Consider the following 18154-nt stretch of genomic DNA (forward strand, 5'->3'; position numbering starts at 1 on the left):
CGCAAAGAAATGGTGCTCACCAGCAGGTTGTCCGTGGATTGTTATCGCGTTCAGGAATCCACTAAAGCGGCTTTGGGAGAGAAAGCAATAACGAAGTTGCAGGTTTGGCCAAGTGCTACGACTAAGCCAACAACTCTCTAAAGAAACCTCTGCGGAGGCTGTATTTCACCAAGGCCACATCCATTACCCATGAAACAAATGACCTGGAGTTACAACTTGTGGAAAACCGCTACATTTGTGACTCTTTTATTCTAATCAGCACGGAGACATGGATGAAGTCGCGGTTACCCGATGCAAGCGTGCAGCTAGCCAGCCACTCTCTAAATCGCTTCCTTACTAAAAAAAGGAGAAGCCCTCCACTTTTTTTTTGCCATAATGACAATAAAGACCATTTGTTCAACTGTAATTCTGCTTTTATTTGTATATCTTTAGTTATTATTTCGTTACAGTCGTATACTCTCAGTCAGTAATGAGTAATCTCTAGGTAAGTTTGCATGTCACTATGATTAAGTTTGCACAAAAAGAAAATTAGCACAGAAAATGAACTTTTCTTTTAAAATCATATTAAAATTGCAATACAGGTATGAAAAAAGAAAAAGAGATCGCAATTATTTTTTTTCTCCACAATTGTGCAGCCCTACCTTATGCTGTAATTTCCACCCCGCCTATCTACCTTTGCGGCAGAATGTATTTGGTGAGAACAATGAGGGGGGTTTGTTGGTGTGCCAGAGTTCGACATCTTGCTTGTTTTATTTTTCCATTTGATCGTGTAGCATGAAAACGGTGAAAGTAACAAGAGGCCTGCTTCAACGACAGTCCAAATGCCAACGCAAAACCAAGAGTTTGTACACCTTTTTAAGGCCAAATTTAGGCATTGTTTAAGGACTTTCAAAGCCAATTTTCAAACTTCTCCTGTACCAATCAAAGAAGAAATAATACATCACATTAGCCTAAGACCGGGTGGCAACATTTGTTTGCCTGGAGAGGAATGGGCGCCACCAGGCTGTACATGCCCAGGTCACATCAAAGGAAATGGTGCCCCTACAACCCTAGTGGTTAAGGGATCGACCTACCGACCAACTATTGTTGAGTTATAATAATGATTAATGATGATTAATGATTTAAGAACCGTTTTTTTTGCATTTACAAGTATTCCACCCAAAATCTCTTTTCAACCCTTGAAAAAAAACAACATTAAATTTCAAGCATTACAGATTTCAAGCATCCATGCGAACCCTGCAAGATAAAGATTTTTTTCGAGTGCATCTAAGAAATGGATGTACTTGCATGCGCATGATAAATGGGATGAGAAAGCCTGCAATGATAACACAAGCCAGTAAAAACGTTCCAAATTTCGTTCAGCTCCTTTAATACATGCACATGCTAGATTTCCACCCATCAATTCATTATTAATCGCGGGTGCGCTGGAACCCATCTCAGTTGTCTTCGGGCAGTGGGCAGGGTACACCCTAAACTGGTTGCTAGTCAGTCGGATAGATTTTCTGCTTTGACTATATTTTTTCATCTTCATTAATGCCACAATAAACCATGGCATTTTAAATTAAACATGCTAACGCCCTCAACATGACACTTGTGAATGTTTAATTTTCTGAAACATTTTCATTTCATTTTTTGTCACTACGGAAAAACTAACACTATCCTTTATTATTTTCCTGCTTTTGGTGAGCAATGAACGAGCAGAACAAACACAAGGCGCAGTACAATTCTAGAGCTGGGGGGAAACTACTACGGTAAACTCAACTGATTGCGGTGAGTGACATGGACAAAATTGTGTCTTATTTAAAGTTAAATTCGGCAAACAACTTCTGTGTAATGACGTTTCTTGTGTTTTGCCACTTCTAAATGCCAATAATAGATCAGGGGTCTCGAGCGTGGTTGCCCGCGAGCTTCAGGGTGCCCCCTTAGCTCAGCTGAGATGCCCAAGGACCTGTTATGAAAATAGCTCACCAGCGATAGTTCATTTTGATTTGTTGGTAAAACAATTTTTTAGTGATTTATTGAGTCTGTCTAACTCGACTCCTAACGATGAACCTAATAAAAACGTAACAACATAGTATTAATAGTTTCAGAAATGTATATTTTGATATTTTAATTTCTAACCTAAATTCTACCTTAAGGGTACGTTCAACAGGCAGTATTCTGTTAACATGAGTCCCTCTAGAGGTCTCCAACGTGGCGCCTGTGGGTACCAGGACAGTTGAGGTGCCTGCAGACTTGTTTCGAACTTAGTGAGTCATTGTAATTATCTGGTAGAATGATTTTTTTTTCGTGGTTTACCGAGTCTATTCAAACCTAATTCCAATACTTAACCTGGTAAGAACATAGTAACAACTTAGCATTAAAATGATAAGTTGTTATTTTACAAATGCACATAAAACTGGGTGCCCTCTATGCTAGTTAATATCAAATAGTAGCTCTAAGCTTAAAAAAGGTTCGAGACCCTGTACTAGTCTAGATCCTTTATCCTGGCTTATTCAATGCAATTCTGATCTCAATCAGACTATTCGCTGCATGTAATCATCCCCAATACTAGCGGTAATTAAAACCGTGTCTTTTTAAACAACACAGTTAACCGTCAAACTGTTTGTTTGCCCATGCCTGTTGCTAAATTTTGTAGTGCACTGCACACAGGCAGATACCTTATGGGTGAGCGAGTGCTGGCGCAGGTGGTGCAGTTGAATAAACTCCAAGCCACATTGGGAGCAGGTGTAAGGTCTGGGGCTCTGGTGCTTCAGCAGGTGGTTCTGGAGCTGACTGCGGTAGGCGAAGGACTTGTTGCACTCGGTGCACTGGAAGGTGTGTGGTCCCTGGTGGCTGGTCTGGTGACGCTTGAGGTGTGCATAAGTGGGGAACTCCAGGCCGCATTGTGAACACACATGGCAGCGACCGCGCTCGTGCTTGACCTCATGGGCTCGAAGCTCGCTGGGGTAGGCAAAGCCGCGGCGGCAGAAGCGGCAGCTGTACGGCTTGACGTCAGTGTGCTGCAGCATGTGGCGCTTCAAATGGCTGGTCTGCGTGAAGCCCTTCTTGCACACGGTGCACTTGTGAGGCCGCGTGCCCTGGTGGGTCAGTAGATGAGTCTGCAGATGGCTTGGCTGCTTAAAGAGCTTGCCGCAGTGGGGGCACGCATGCGGCTTGATGCCATTGTGGCCCAAGATGTGCGTGACCAGGTTGTACTTAGACGTGTAGGATTTGTCGCACATTCGGCACTTCCAGCGCTTCAGGCCGTCACCCACGTCCACACAATACGACTCGTCGATCTGGATGTTGATGTCCAAGCGGTCCACTCGCCGGCCTCCGTGCCGTCGGGGAGGTTGTAGTGGCTGAGACAGCTGTTGCTGCCCGCTTCCGCCACCGTCCGTCCACACCAGGTTTTGACTGCCATCTTCGTATTCGACGGGCATGGACATTTCCCCGGACTCATAGCTGCCCACTTCGCTTGTTTGAAAGTAGCTGCTGATGGCTTCCTCTTCTGGTTGGACTTTCATCATGGTGTTGCCTTGGTGATTAACCTCCTCGTCACCCTCGCGGACACTGTGGCCCCCCAAGGGACACTGCTCCTGCAGTCCTCTGTGCTCCCCTCCTCGGTGCGCCACTTGGGTGGAAGAAGGAGGTGGGTGGATGTGGGCAGTGGGTTGCTGATGATTGGAAGCCTCCCGCTCACACTCTGAACAATTCTTGTTGGTTCCTCTCAGGGTGGCAGGGTCCACTTGAACCAAACCTCCCCTGGGAGCCATATTGTTAAGCATATGGACGCATGAGGGCATGACTGAGTTTACCACTTCTCCTTTAATCTGAGTCACTATCACTTCACCACTCTGGAGGGTGTGGCGATCCGGGATTACCATTTTCACGTCTGCGTGCTGAAGTGACCCCTGATGCCACCTTCTCTGGCTGCAGCTAGGTTGCATCTGTCCGTCCTCCGGCAAGTTGTCCCCCAGGTAGTCTCCGTTGGCGCCGATAAGCTGGTCCGCGTACTCGTAATCCACCCCGTCTACTGGAGGTGCTGGCGACTCTTTGGTGTCGCCGGTGTAGAAGCCGTTGGGCGCGATGGTTGCGCCAAAGACTTCATTCTGGGAGATGAGACCGAGCACAGCCGCCTGGGCCAAGGAAAGCACAACCACTGGATCCGTTTGTGTGCCTGTGTCCACCAGCCTGGCCATTACCTTGGGCTCACATCTACCCAGGCGCCGGCTCGCCTCCTCCTTAAATTACACAGAAACAGATAATCAGCCACAAATTTTACACAGCAAGCTAATGGTAAAGAACTGCTGTTTTTTCCTACTCTTTTTTTTCTTTTATGCAACTCATCTGCAAAACTTTGAGTGTCTGTCCATTAATTTTACATTTTTTTTATATTTCTCATGGAGCGGATTGTCATGATTAGCAGCTTTACATCTTAACTGATAAAAGGCTAAACTGTATTGTTCACTAGCAAATTTTAAGGCACATAATTAGAATATAAATTATTTTCTGAATTAAAATAATGAGCACCCCCCCCCAAAAAAAATTTAAGGAAAAATGAACATCTTCAAGAAATAAATGAAAATCCAATGGAATAAACAAGCATACGCTGGTCGTTGTTGTGAGAAGGGAGTAAGTTGGATGTTACCTGTACTGTTCCTGTTAGCGCCTGTGCACATAAATAAAAATCCTGCTAAAAATGTGCCATGTTCATTTACACCTGAGCTGCTTCTAGACTTTGAAAGTGTGAGCAAAAAAACTTTTATTGAGCTTAGATTTCTTCCCGCCTCTTTTTATTTGCAACACTGGTTTGCAAAATGTTAAAAATCCACGTCTCATAAATTAATTTAATCAAAATCACTTTTAGTTCCAACCTATCAATTTCATTCTCTGACTTTGTCTGGAAAAGTTCCATAAAGTTTAGCTTCCGAAGTTCGTCAATCTCAGGGTAGTCTGGTTGTAGTGGAAAGGAGGACATTTCAAATAGGAATACAGGAGACCCAATTCATGGACAAATAGGAAAAATGGTTGGACTACAGGAAAAAAAAAGGACAGCACGCTCAAACAATAAATACTGGACTTCAAAAAATTACTTTGATATATTTTGTTTGTGTATGTTAAAAAAGAAAAGAAGCACAATAAAACCAAGTTACAAACACATCCCATACATTTTAAGTTATAAGGGCGGAAAAAATACTTTACTAATTCTTATACTCGAGTTCTCCAACTCAAGAAAATCTCAGCTCAGAAAGCCTAAAGTTGGGGTGTAATTTGTGATCCTGTTCAATAAATAGATGATTTCATTAGTGATTTTTTTAGTGAGTTTAAAATTAAATATTTTCTCTAATTAAAATATGTGTGAACAATTCCCAACTGAGTTCAAAGGGCCTTTATATGTATTTCTTCGCGGCACCCATCAGTTTTTGTCTTAAAATTATCTTCAGTGTTCCGGGAGAGCATTAAGTTTGTGGGAAGGAGTAAAGTGAATTCTCACGCATGCACGATGTAAGCTGAAAATGGTGATAGTAAAAGGACTGTTTCAGATTCAGCCCGAATGCCAACCCAGAACCCAAAAAATGAAAAAGGAAGTTTTTGGAGCACATTTAAAAGAGACACGCATTTGTTCGTGTATTTGCTCAGCAGGATAATGTAAAGTTGTCCGTTTTGGATGTACATTTCTCAGAATTTCAATGCAATGAAATTAACTTGTTTTTATATTCCTAAATATAAAAACAAGCTTTCTCACACACACACACACATAAAGTAATGTTTCAATAATGAGTGTAATTACATCTTTTGTACGTTTATTAATCTTATATTCTTTTATAGTTAAATCGTGCTCATGTGTGTTCCTTTTCCTGTTGTCACTGACGTGTGATAAACCACGCCTACCGTTTGGGAGGTTCTGTTCGACCAACTTTCAGCCTCGTGAGTATTTGCAGCTGCTATCACGATGTAGTTCAACTTATTATCTGTATTTTACTCGTGTAATACAGCCACCAAAGAGCCTTTATAATGACTATCTTTAACAAGAAACAAAAGCAGTTTGACAGAGGCTAAAATGATGATTTCTGCCAGAAAATTGCATCTGCAAGTAGAATATTTTGACATGATGGACACTACCTTTTAACACATTGTTATTGAAAGCAAAAAAAAAATCCTCAACAATAAATATTCAAGGACTAAAATGATCCTGCTAGTAGAGTTCCTAGAGCTTAAGGCATGTTAAATTCAAGACGTTTTAAGACATTTTTAATGCATTTTGAAATGAAAATTAAGACCAACTCAACAACAACAGAAAACTCAAAACCCCAAAAAATAAATAACAAATAAATAAATAAAAATATTTCTTGCACACAATACATTTTGCCTTGTATACATAACATAGCGCAGCTTTTAGCCATAGCAAAAAACGTTCATCGGACAGCCGCTTCTCATTAAATGGACACTTCTCCCATGGTCCAAAGTAAACCTCTTTGTCCCAACAAGCTGTGTAATGTGGGTAATCCTAAAACATGAGTCTGCTCTGAAAGGCCCGACTGAAACCACATAAGATTTTAATAGTTCTGTTATTGTGGTCATGCCATGTTGCCACCAAAGTTAAAAAAAAGAATTGATAACTGTACCAAATCTTTTTAGTTAAAAAAAATCTAAATCTTATTTTAATGTGTTCACATTTTTAAGACTTTTGAAACTTGGAGACATTTTAATGCCAATTTAGTTTTAAAATAATGAATCAAATGCCTTTTAAGACTTTTTAAGGATCTGTGGAAACCCGTAAGAATAATAAATTCAGTGGCTTTGACTACTTTGCTATAATACTAAGGATCTTCAGGAACCTTGTAGTACGCTTAGTTAACCCATTCGACTACATGCAGCATGCCGTCTGTATAGTGTATATACTGTACATGTACCCGTTTCAGTATATACAACAACCAATCTTCCAAATGAAGGACCATCCCTGATCTTTCATATGAATATTTTGTGTGTGTGTGTGTGTGTGTGGATGGAGATTACTGTAGATGACCCACCAAGCTCCGCTAATCAGCAAACTGCATGAGGGCGGAAGGCAGCTTAGAATAAAACGGAAACATGTAGGAAAAAAAAAACATAAAATGGATGTAGATGAAAGAAAGTAAGCAGACAAGGAAGATAAAGGAGAGAAAAGGGAGTGGCAGAGAGAGTGAGGGAAAACATGAGGAAGATAGGGAAGTGAGAAGCAGAGGCAGATTGATAAACAAAAAAGACTAAGAATAAGAATCTTAGACAAAAAAAGATCCGCTTGATGACCAATTGGAGCAAATTTTAAAAGCACCTCAGGAAAAAAATCTACGACAAAACAAGCCACTGTAAACTCACCACATTCCTTCTTCTGTGAGGCTTCAGGTGCTTTAAGGATCGCATCCCCGAGAGCGTGAGTACCGGGCTGGATGAAGCTCGCTTGCTATTTATATGTTGTGGCGAACAGGAGGCGGGACTTTTTTAAACCTGCCTCCCCTCCTCACATTAAAGCACTCTTGCCTGTTGTGCTTCAAATCCCCCAAAAGTACAAAATGATGCCTGACAAATGCACATCGAGCTGCATCTTCTGATTTGTGAGCATCCATCATGAAGCCGTGCGGAAAGCGTTAGAAGGGTGCAGATAAATGGCAGAGTGAGGAATGCTTACAGCCGACTGGCAAGTGGAAGAGCAAATGAAGGATGAACCAGAGGAAAAAGACAGGGAGATGAAGGGAGGAAAGCAAGATGTGCTAGAAGAGAAAAAAGGAGACTCCTGCCATCACACCTAATTCATGATCACCAATCACCAATTATCAGTACTAAAAGCCTAATGGGGGTGGATTTTGCTGAGGGTGAGCTGCACGATTCGGGGAAAAAATCTAATTGTGATTTTTCAGACCAGTATTACAATTTACCGTAAATTCCGGCCTATAAGCCGCTACTTTTTTCCCAAACCATCAACCCTGCGGCTTATTCAGTGATGCGGCCAATTTATGTAATTTTTCTAGCAGCCACCAGCGGCGCTCGAGTACAAAAGATAAGATTTAGACCGGTGGAATATATGCGCCGAGGAATACTGCAACTTCTTAGCTTGTGCACAAATTAAATTGGCGTAGACATATCCTTATCATGCTAATTGCAAAAAGAAACTCACATGACGTAGCTTTCAAGCTAAAAGCAGACGAGCTATCCGATAAAGAAGGAAACAGAGCTACTGTACCAGTACGTTAACTTCACTTTGCGAGCGTGTTGCTAGCGTGTTTTTGAATAAGGGAGCGTGGGACGACGTCTATATGACAAAGTCTCTTTCCCATGCTGGGAAAGACGACTTTGATGACGTCCGTTATAAGGATGAAGATGAGGACGGTTTACCGTGGTTTCTAGAAGTACCGTATGTTTTTCTTAACAGACCCGTTTACTGTGTTGCGAGCGTGTTGCTATAGCGTTTTGCTACCCTTCACACGCACGGTTTGGGATGAAAGTTATATTATTATAATTAAAGCTTTGAAAACTCTCTCGGTGTACCGTCTTTCTTTGTAAATATGTGTAACCGATGTATAATATGTATTTGCACCTGTATATTTTTGTAATGTATTTATTTGAGACACTTATTCTGACATGTTTTGCGAATTAAAAAAGAGGGGCGGAGCAAACGCGGGCTGACGGGAAGTGGGGTAAAGGTGAGTAAGACCTGTTGTCGCGGCGGACAATAGTGGTTATATATTTTTCCCACCCTTAACTTTGGAAATATAGACTTTTTTTCCTTGGATTAGTTTCATCGGGTACCCGGACTGCATCAAACCTTAAGTACCGGTATCATTTTCTATTCATTTTACCGGCTGTGGTTTTTGGACTGTGTACTTTATATTCAGTTGCAATCGCGGCACTCAAAGTCGGGTTTGGGCTAATTTTGTGATTGTGTTACATGTCTTAATGTGGGCGCATGCGGCTTATATACAGGTGCGGCTTGTGTAAGTACAAAATCGGTTTTCCTCTTAAAATGTGGTGGGTGCGGCTTATAATCAGGTGCGCTCTATAGTCCGGAATTTACGGTAGATTAGATTTTTGATTTTAAAAGAAAAGTGCATTTTCTGTGCTACTTTTGTTTTGTTGTGAGTATTTATAGTGACCAGTGTTTCCCATAGAATTTTGTGACCCTGGTGGGTGGGGAGTTTAGGGTCTCTAACATGCAAGCCTGGGGGCCAATTGCAGGCCGTGGATAATCTTTTTACGCCCTCACCGTAAGCAACATATAGTGGTCAAATAATTTACATTGTCCCTTAAATGTAAATAAACCCATGCAAAAAAAGTTCCATGAATGTGTTTAGGTGTAACTGCAGCAGGTTGATTTACTTGATTTCCTCTTTTTGGGCATGTCAAGGTAGGCCTTAGTTCCGTTTTTTGTTGTTGTGCTTGTATCAGGTTGTGTTTGTTTTTATTTTGTCAACCTTAGCTACTTACTATTGTTCAGGGCTTGTACACGTTTTTTTCATGGACAAATTCAAGCAATTTTTAAAGGACTTCTAAAGCCAAATTTCCAAAAACATTCAAAGAAAAAATCCGGTGTAAATCATGTATTTTGCAGAGCCACATATATATCTGCGATTTACATAAAAACATTTTAATTATGCATGTGTATTTATCAAGACATGATTTTAGGATCTTGATTTTAAGTGTTGGGTAGAAATGACAGGAATATGTATTAATATTTTCATTTGCATTAAGTTCTTACCATTACAATTTACCACTAGAAAACCTTATCTTATTTTATTTTAATGGCCCATAATAAATGTCTATAATTGCTTTGTAATTATTGTACTAACTCATTGTAGTGCCCTGTTTAGGTCTAGCATGCACATGTCCTCTTGAGCTCAGCCCGTAGGCGGCGATGTCTCTTCATAGAGACTGTCGTACTAACTAATGCCATTCTAAAGGTAATCTCAAGGGAAGAAATGCAATGGCAAAGTGAAGTCACCAGAGAGCAGTATCTGAGTCATTTTTGTTTAGAAACATGGCAACAATATCAAACATTTACAAGCTCTTCAACCTGAAATCAAGCGCTTTTCAATCTTTGAAAACGCATTTCAATTCAACCTTTTAAGGATTTCAAGTACCCATACAAACCCCGTAGATTGCCACCTTGAGTACTATATTATTATTGTAAAAACTGAAATAGTTGTGTGTTTGTATACTTGCTAACCAACAATTCAATAAAAATAACAAATCGATAAAACCCATTAAACTACAACACTGCTGAAAAAAATGCTTAAATTACCATTAAAAACATGATAATAAAATGATAGTCATGTCCGTTATGATGACACTTATGGCAACATTTCAACAACAATTAGGATATCTCTATGAATACCCAGCATTTTCAAATGACCGCTTTTGCCATTTCCTGAGGAACACAAAGTTTAAAATCACTGGTGAAATTATTTATTTATTGAACAGGATCACAAGCTCATTCTTAGGATTACCCTGTGCTCATGGGAACCATGCTTGTAAAGTAAGACGATGCACTTGGCAATTAAATTAGCCAGACTGTCGATTAAAAGAAGGTTACCTGCTAAAGATATTTAAATAAAAAAATACCAAAAGTTGCGTTCACATAGTATTTGTGCGAGTTGGATAATCAAGTGGTAGCAATAGCCTTTTTTGTAGTGTGTTGCCTTGGGCAGTTTTACACATGCGATCATCTTGTGAAGAAAGCTCAAGTCATTTAAAAATAGTTAAACATATCGTCCTTATTCTTATTTATGGTAATGTTCTTATTTAATAGTAAAAACTAAAGGGAGATTTTTATTGTTTAGCATATCAGTGATAAATGAAACTAATGGCCAAATTAAAGCACTTTTTATGGACTTTGATTTAATTTCAATTTTACAATTCCTCCAGTGCCCTTAAAAGAAGAAATGCGGTCTGAATTGTGTATTTTGCTGAGCCACAAATATATCTGTGATTGCTAATATTGCCTCTGCATTAATCAAGAGACATGATTTTTAACATTGAGTAAATTGTGAATATAGTAAAACGTGTGTAAATATTTTTAAAACAAGTCTCTCCCCATATAGTTGTTGGGCAAAAATTATATATGTTTAAATTTTCAGTTGCAGGAAGTTCTATTACATTTTACCACTAGAAACGCAAGGCCAATAATAAATGTCCCTAATATATGTATAATCCTAGCACAATAACAAGTTTCACAGTGGGCTGTTTGGATGTAGTATGAACTTTTTGTAGCGGTTGACAGAGTCTATTTTAGGGCTACACGATTAACCGAAATCAAATCGATATTGCAATGTGACGTAGTGCGATTGTGTCATGGCAAGACACTGCGGTTTAGCCATGTGTGAACAGACCACAACCATGACAAAGCTCCAAAGAAAAAGGGCGCTGTTGTTTTAAAGTTAAAGCATTTTTATATGATTAACCCTCGTATGATGTTCATTCTAAGGACCATTTTTGTACTTTTTTAAATATGCTTCCATGGAAATGTGGAGAGAGAAAAAAAACATTTTTCTACTGTTGGGACCAATCTAGAAAAAGTCATAACATTTAACCATAAATAAATTATAATTCGAATAGATTTTTCAGATTTTTAAACAACACGGTGGCAGGTCATTTTGACCCACGGAAAACAGGAGATTTAAGTTCTCACGAAAAAAAAAAAAACTAGCACAGAATATGCACTTTTCTTTTAGAATGGAAAATTCATCGAAATTGAAATACTTGTCTGAAAAATCCAATAATGGTCCCAATTCTATTTAATCCCGATTCCAATAACTAACCTGCTAATAACATAGTAACAACATGGAAATAACATAATTTGATGTTTTAAAAACTGGGTGCCCTTCAAAAAGGTTGGAGACTTCTGGCTCTTGTGTAAACTGACATGCACAAGTATGAATATATCAGTTTTTGCAATTGTCAAAGTTTAAAAGTTGCACGTTGCAGTGACAAAAAAATGGATAGAGACCATAGAATGAAAAGAGAACAGAAGAAGGCAGAAGAGGACAAAATGGAGGCAAAAAAGCGGAAGTATGGGAAGAGAACAGATGATTGCACGGAATGAAAGAGGGATTGTAGGGGGAGGAGATAAAGAGAGCAACGTTGGGAGGGGGAGAGAAAGAGAGAGACGGCAGTGGGGGAAGGGAAAATGGCGAGGAAAGGGGAGAAAAATCAAAAGGGAAGAGGGGGTTTAGGGAGATAGAGGGAGTGCAGAGCGGGAGAGAAGGGTGATGGAAATGGAGCGAAAGAGAGAAACGAAAGAGAGGGAGAGAGAACAGGGGGATGGGGAGGGAAAGAGTGGAAGGGGAAGACAGTGAGAAAAAAAAAAGCACAAAGCCTCACAACAACATGGCGGCAGTGAAGGAAGAAAGCAATGTTGGTTTGGGCATTCTTTCAATGAAACGTGTGTAACTTGTCACCAAGAGATCTGGCGCGCCCTTTATTTCCATTTTTTCAGACACGTATAACGGATATCATGAGTATTGACAGATTTGGAAAAAAAGGAAAAAAGATTAAAAAAAAAAATACACCATCAACAACTGGACTACCATACTATGAGCACAAATGAAAATCTGTAAGCCAGGGGTCAGGAACCTTTTTGACCTAAAGAGCCATCTATCCGATATCTGCATCGTTATCCTCAGAGGTGTCGCGGGGGTGCTGGAGCCCATTCCCACCTATCTTCGTGGAGTGGGCAAGAGACACCCTGAACTGTTTGCAAGCCAGTAGCAGGGCACGCAGAGACAGACAACTTACTCAATCATTCACACCTAGGGACAATTTTTGAATGTGGGAGGAAACCAGAGTCCCTGGAGGAAACCCTCACAAGCACGGGGAGAACATGCAGACTCCGCACAGGAAAGTTGGTAGCTGGATTTGAACCTGTGAGCGCAGAACTGTGTTGGGACGCGCTGACCATTCATCTGCCGTGCCACCATTCCACAGAGCCATAATAACAAAATATATATATTTTTTGAGCGTGCCATACTTTGAGACAACAATATGCAAAATTGCCAGATCATTCACTGTGAGATGTTAGATGATTTGATAAATTTTATGAAAAAAAAAAAAAAAACCCTGAGCCTGTATCCCATTTCAACAATATATACCACTTTAAACTTGTCTCCCTGCCGCAGTTACTCAAGATCAGTGTGACTGATTTTAGCCTTCATCTTTTTTCATAAATAATGGTTTCAAAACCAGGTGCAAGCAAAGTTCTTTTGTAAAAAATGTCTCATAGTACATCAAACAAGGACACTGGCATTTTTACCTTCGGTGCAGACGGCGCTGTCATCATAAATGTTTGAATAGTGATTATACATCGATTAATGAGCTTCCATATAAAGGAAGCCTTTACAACATACAGCCAAAACATGGGTGACACTCTGTAAACTGTAGTTGGAACAGTGTTCGTTATATACTGGACTAACAGATACTTATAACTAGCATTACATCAGCTATGAAGGCACCAAACTCAACCCGGCTCTTTTCAGCATCAATACACTATGGAAGAAATACACAACCAGAATTTTACTCCTGATCCATATGGGCTCATGAAAAGACCCAAATCTCGGCTCGCAGGCCTTATGTTCCTAACCCAATGCTGTAAGCCTTCATCCAGGAGTTAAAAAACAATTAAAAATGCTGTCCCTCCACAATGTTAATAGGAGATTGTACCGGATTTTCAAATTTTTTATCGCTTTTGGAAGAAGCCATCAAGTAATTACAGTGGTGAGAGCTTAAGCCCAAATCCAAACCAGACCCGAAGTTCGGCCCGCATCGGGCCGGCAACATCAATCATTACGTTCGGGTCGGGCCTGGATGTTACTACGCTATCATCAAAGTGCGCTAAGGGGGTTTCAAAGCCATGAGTAGTTTTGGACACAAAAGACTGGTCTGCAGAAAAACATCACAACTATGTCAAATCGAAGGACTCCTGTCTGTGTCCATTATCCACCCGTCCCTCCTTCTTCCTTGTGATTTGTACTACACAATATGACATCTAGGTGGTAAAATAAAATACACTATGTCTTTTAATAACAACTTCCCTTTGTAGGATTATGAATAATAATCTACACATTACAAATGCTTCACCTAAAGTTTTGTGTTAAAGAACCAACTTCACCATTTCAGTATTTTATTCAGTGGATAGTACCAAGATATCAATATCAGTTTAGCAGGGAGACAACGTTTAAGTGACAAGTAAAGTAAGTCATTTTGAGGAAGTTACACACATCAAGCAACCATTTCACTGCACACAGCAGAATTGCGCTTCAAAGAACCCCCCAATTGCTGCAATGCTTTATTTTCCGGCTACAAAACGTAATCTGCTACAAAACAGGAGGCACAGAATTAAAAAAAAAAACAGACCCAGGGTTGGGAACATATGATTTTTTTTCATGAGTACATGTGGGTCGGTGATAAAATGCCATTCGTACAAATTATTCTGAAGCGTCCGAATTAAGTTAAATTTCAGGTTTGGTGCGAGAGTAGCGAAATTTCAATTGTCTGTTTATGCAGCAGAATTGACAATAAAGGTTGACTTTCATAGCAAAGCAACTCTTATCGTGTTTACTGTTTGTTCCAAAATATAAAGGGCACAGTTTTACCTACAGCAGGGGTTTGGAACCTATGGCTCGCGAGCCATATATGGCTCTTTCTATGAGTATCTGTGCCTCAGAGACCAATTTGATTGCATGCAAAATTTCTCCATCTTGTTTAAAACCAGGATAGTCTATCCGATTCAGGTACACGTAAAGCCAAACCAAAGCTAAATGTAAGGGAAACACTTCGCAGTATATATAGGACACGTTTTTCACTACAATTTACAGTCAAGGTGTCACACAAAAAAAGGGGGAAAAAAACTCGTTTTGGCTGTACAACGCTAAAGAATCCTTTATTTAAAAGTTCACTATATAATCTGTGTTCAGTGTTCAGATACTTTATGATGAATCCACAGAACTGTAAATACGCCAAAACACCGGAAGAGAACTTAGTCATTTGATTGGGTGAGTGGGATGGATGGGTGGAGCTATGCAAAAAGTACAAGCATTCCCTCCCATCTCTCGCCAAAGGTAAGCACATAAGGCTCCCTATTCTCAGAATGTTGTGACGTTTTTACAAAATAAATGCTTGCATCTGGTTTTGAAACCAATATGTATGAAAAAAAGGGTCAAAAGGAGTTTAACCGATCTTGAGTAATTGCAAGAAAGAGACAAGTTTAAAGTGGTCTGTTTGTTGAATTTGGGACAGGGGCTCTGGCATTATTCTCTTTTCATAATTTTTATCAAATCATCAAAAATAAATGTGCTGAAGACTAAGCTTTTGTCTGGGGCGCGGGTTTAGCAATTTAGTAAATTTGTCTCATAATATATGGTGTGGCTCTTTCCCAAAATAAAATTAATATTTTTTGCTTTTATGGCTCTTTGAGTCAAAAAGGTTCCCGACCCCTGACCTACAGTTTATAGTCAAAGTGTCACAACAACAGACCCCGTTTTGGCTGTATATTGCTTAAGAATCCTTTGTATGGAAGATCATAACATAATGTATGTTCACTGTTGGGACACTTCATTATAAAAATCAAAAACGCTAGCCAAGCACACATAACAATTTGATTGGTTGGGCGTAGCTATGCAACACAGCACGCTCCCCTGTCTCTTACACAGGGGAAATGCATCCATAAACTTTTCGTTTGCATTTTAATGTGACATATTTACAGAAGAAATCTGCTTGAACCTTGTTTTGAGACCCTTACTTACGGAAAAAAAGGTCACAATGAGATAGATAGATAGATACTTTATTCATCGAGCCACAGTGATCTTAAGTAACTGTAGGACGGTGCCAAGTTTATAGTGATACATTTGTCAATTTGGGACACAGACTCTGGCATTATTATTATTATTATTTTATACATTTTATCAAATCATCTAACGTCACACAAAGAAATAAAATCTGCTGAAAAATAAGCTTTTCAGCAGAAGTTGATGCACCAATTTGTCATTTAAACATTCATTTTCAATAGCTCAACTTTCAAAGTTTGCTTGTGGCAAAGTATTTGTCAGTAAAAACAAAGTGGCCACAACTCAACATGCCCTTGCTGACAATTTTCCAAAAAGATTGACAGAAATGTGGGATGGAATGGGCATGTGGGGTATAACATCATGACACAATTCATTCTTTCAAACCCATGCGCACACTAAATCTAAAATTACACTGAACAGGGCACAAAGTGGGCCAAGTTAGGAGAGTGAACCGGTGAGTAAAAAGACTGATGACGTTTTGTCACTGAACATTCTAATCAAGACACTTCATGCTATATAAAAATACAAGTGGTGAAAGAATTAAGAACTCAGAATTACAAACTTTAGGAGGAATAATTCAAGGAATGTTTTAGATGACTGCAAAAGCTAACCAAGATGTTGCCAAGTAATTTCAGGGTTCATACTTTTTTCTTTAGACAAATTCAAGCACTCTTAGCACTTTCAAGGCCAGTTCCTTTAAAGAAAGAAATCCAGCGCCGATAAAAACAACTTATTTATGTTGACTTTGATGATTAAAACAAAGTCGCTATCATACTGCTAGCACATACTTTGTGCTATTTTGAGCAGTTCCCATCAAAAACAAAAATATTTTTATGTCAATGGGCTACTATAAAATGACATGAATTCTGCCTCTACAAGGCATGCGCAGCTTGGCTACGTCAACCTTGTTAACAAACATGTAAAGGGGGGCTCTAGAGGTGTTAAGTAATAATGGAGTTCAATACAGAGGACAAAAAAATAATTAAATTATATAAAGCAGAAAAATCAGCCAAATTTGGAGTCGTCTTAATGACATTGATGGCTTTAAAGTAGAGTGCATTCAATCTTGTTTTACTTATTTGAATGTATTTTGTGTGTGTGCAACTTAAGAGGATGTGTCTAAATTGGTTAAAATAGACTTGTAAATAGTTATTTTTCGCATTTATTCATAACATTGAGGCGTTCATTTTTTACTTATTGATTTCATTGTCTTGCATTTACAGGGATTTTGTGTTGTTCAGCTTTAGATCTGGCTAGTTTGTAAAAAGCTCATTTGTTTTGTATTTAACAACTTTTTGGTAGAACAGTGAATATTTTAATTTATATTTTGTGTGTTTTTCATAGATCCCTACAAAACACACAGTATTACTATTAACTGAATAATCTGGTTCATAAAGTATTTTTATAATTTATATCATTAAGAAGAAATCTAAGGAGCCATAATGATAGGCCACCAAAGCAATCATGACGGCAACGTTTTCACACACTTTAAAAACAATTACCTTCATTTATTGCGTCGTTTTTCAACCAGTGTGCCGGGGCACACTAGTGTTCCGTGAGACCTTGTCTAGTGTGCTGGTGGAATTTGCCCAATTTTATCTTTCAAAAAAATCAGGCCATTATTCAGTATTTTTGCTATCTTCAGACGAGGAACTGCAATAGTCATCCATATCAGTAGGTGGCAGTAGATTTTTATATACTTTTTATGTACTAATCTGCTCATGAGGTAGCATAGTACATTTAATCACTTAATTTGTTTAACAAATCGGTTTAAGATTGCACTGTAAAAAAATAAAAACAAAGCACATCATTCTTTTTTAAGTGTTATTTTCTGTTTTTTATATACTAATTATCAGTTCATGAGTTAGTAAAGTGGAATATTTGACATAACTTCATTTACAAACATTTTTGACGGTGTGCCTCGGAACTTTTTTATGAATAAAAGTGTAGATTGATTCAAAAACGGTTGAAAAACACTGGTCTATAGAGTTAGATTGCCAAGAAACATGGCAATGGCAACAATTTCAAGCCTATTCACATTTTCAAGCTCTACACCAAAAATACAAGCATTTTCCTGACCTTGAAAACACAACATTTATATTCAAGCATTTCCAAATATTTCAATCACCCATACGAACCCTGTAGTTTCTTTCAGGTCTACAAGATGGCTAGTTTCTTGTTTTGATTTAAAGTCACATGGTGTTTGTAAAGTCCATTTACTATTAATCAGAGAAAAAATATTTGCTCGGTTGAAAAATGGCTAACGATTCCTCTTTTGGTTTACTCACACTGTGCTCGTTCATTTAATGTTCATTTAATATATCACCTATCTACAATTAATCAGAAAATTAACGGGG

At 39.0% G+C, this 18154-nt stretch overlaps 1 protein-coding gene across 1 annotated transcript in view; it reads right to left on the minus strand.

The window, feature by feature from the left end:
- Window positions 1-18154, minus strand: part of LOC148368016 (uncharacterized) — a 30211-nt gene that overhangs the window by 5573 nt on the left and 6484 nt on the right. The window contains exon 2 of the mRNA XM_088334733.1: window positions 2661-4226. Within this exon, the coding sequence (XP_088190859.1) occupies window positions 2661-4184 (1524 nt within the window). The 5' untranslated portion in view covers window positions 4185-4226. The remainder of the gene's footprint in view (window positions 1-2660; window positions 4227-18154) is intronic.

This window comes from Urocampus carinirostris, chromosome 4, assembly GCF_059441175.1.
Source record: "Urocampus carinirostris isolate Australia breed hairy pipefish chromosome 4, RoL_Ucar_1.0, whole genome shotgun sequence".
NCBI classification, from domain to species: domain Eukaryota; kingdom Metazoa; phylum Chordata; class Actinopteri; order Syngnathiformes; family Syngnathidae; genus Urocampus; species Urocampus carinirostris.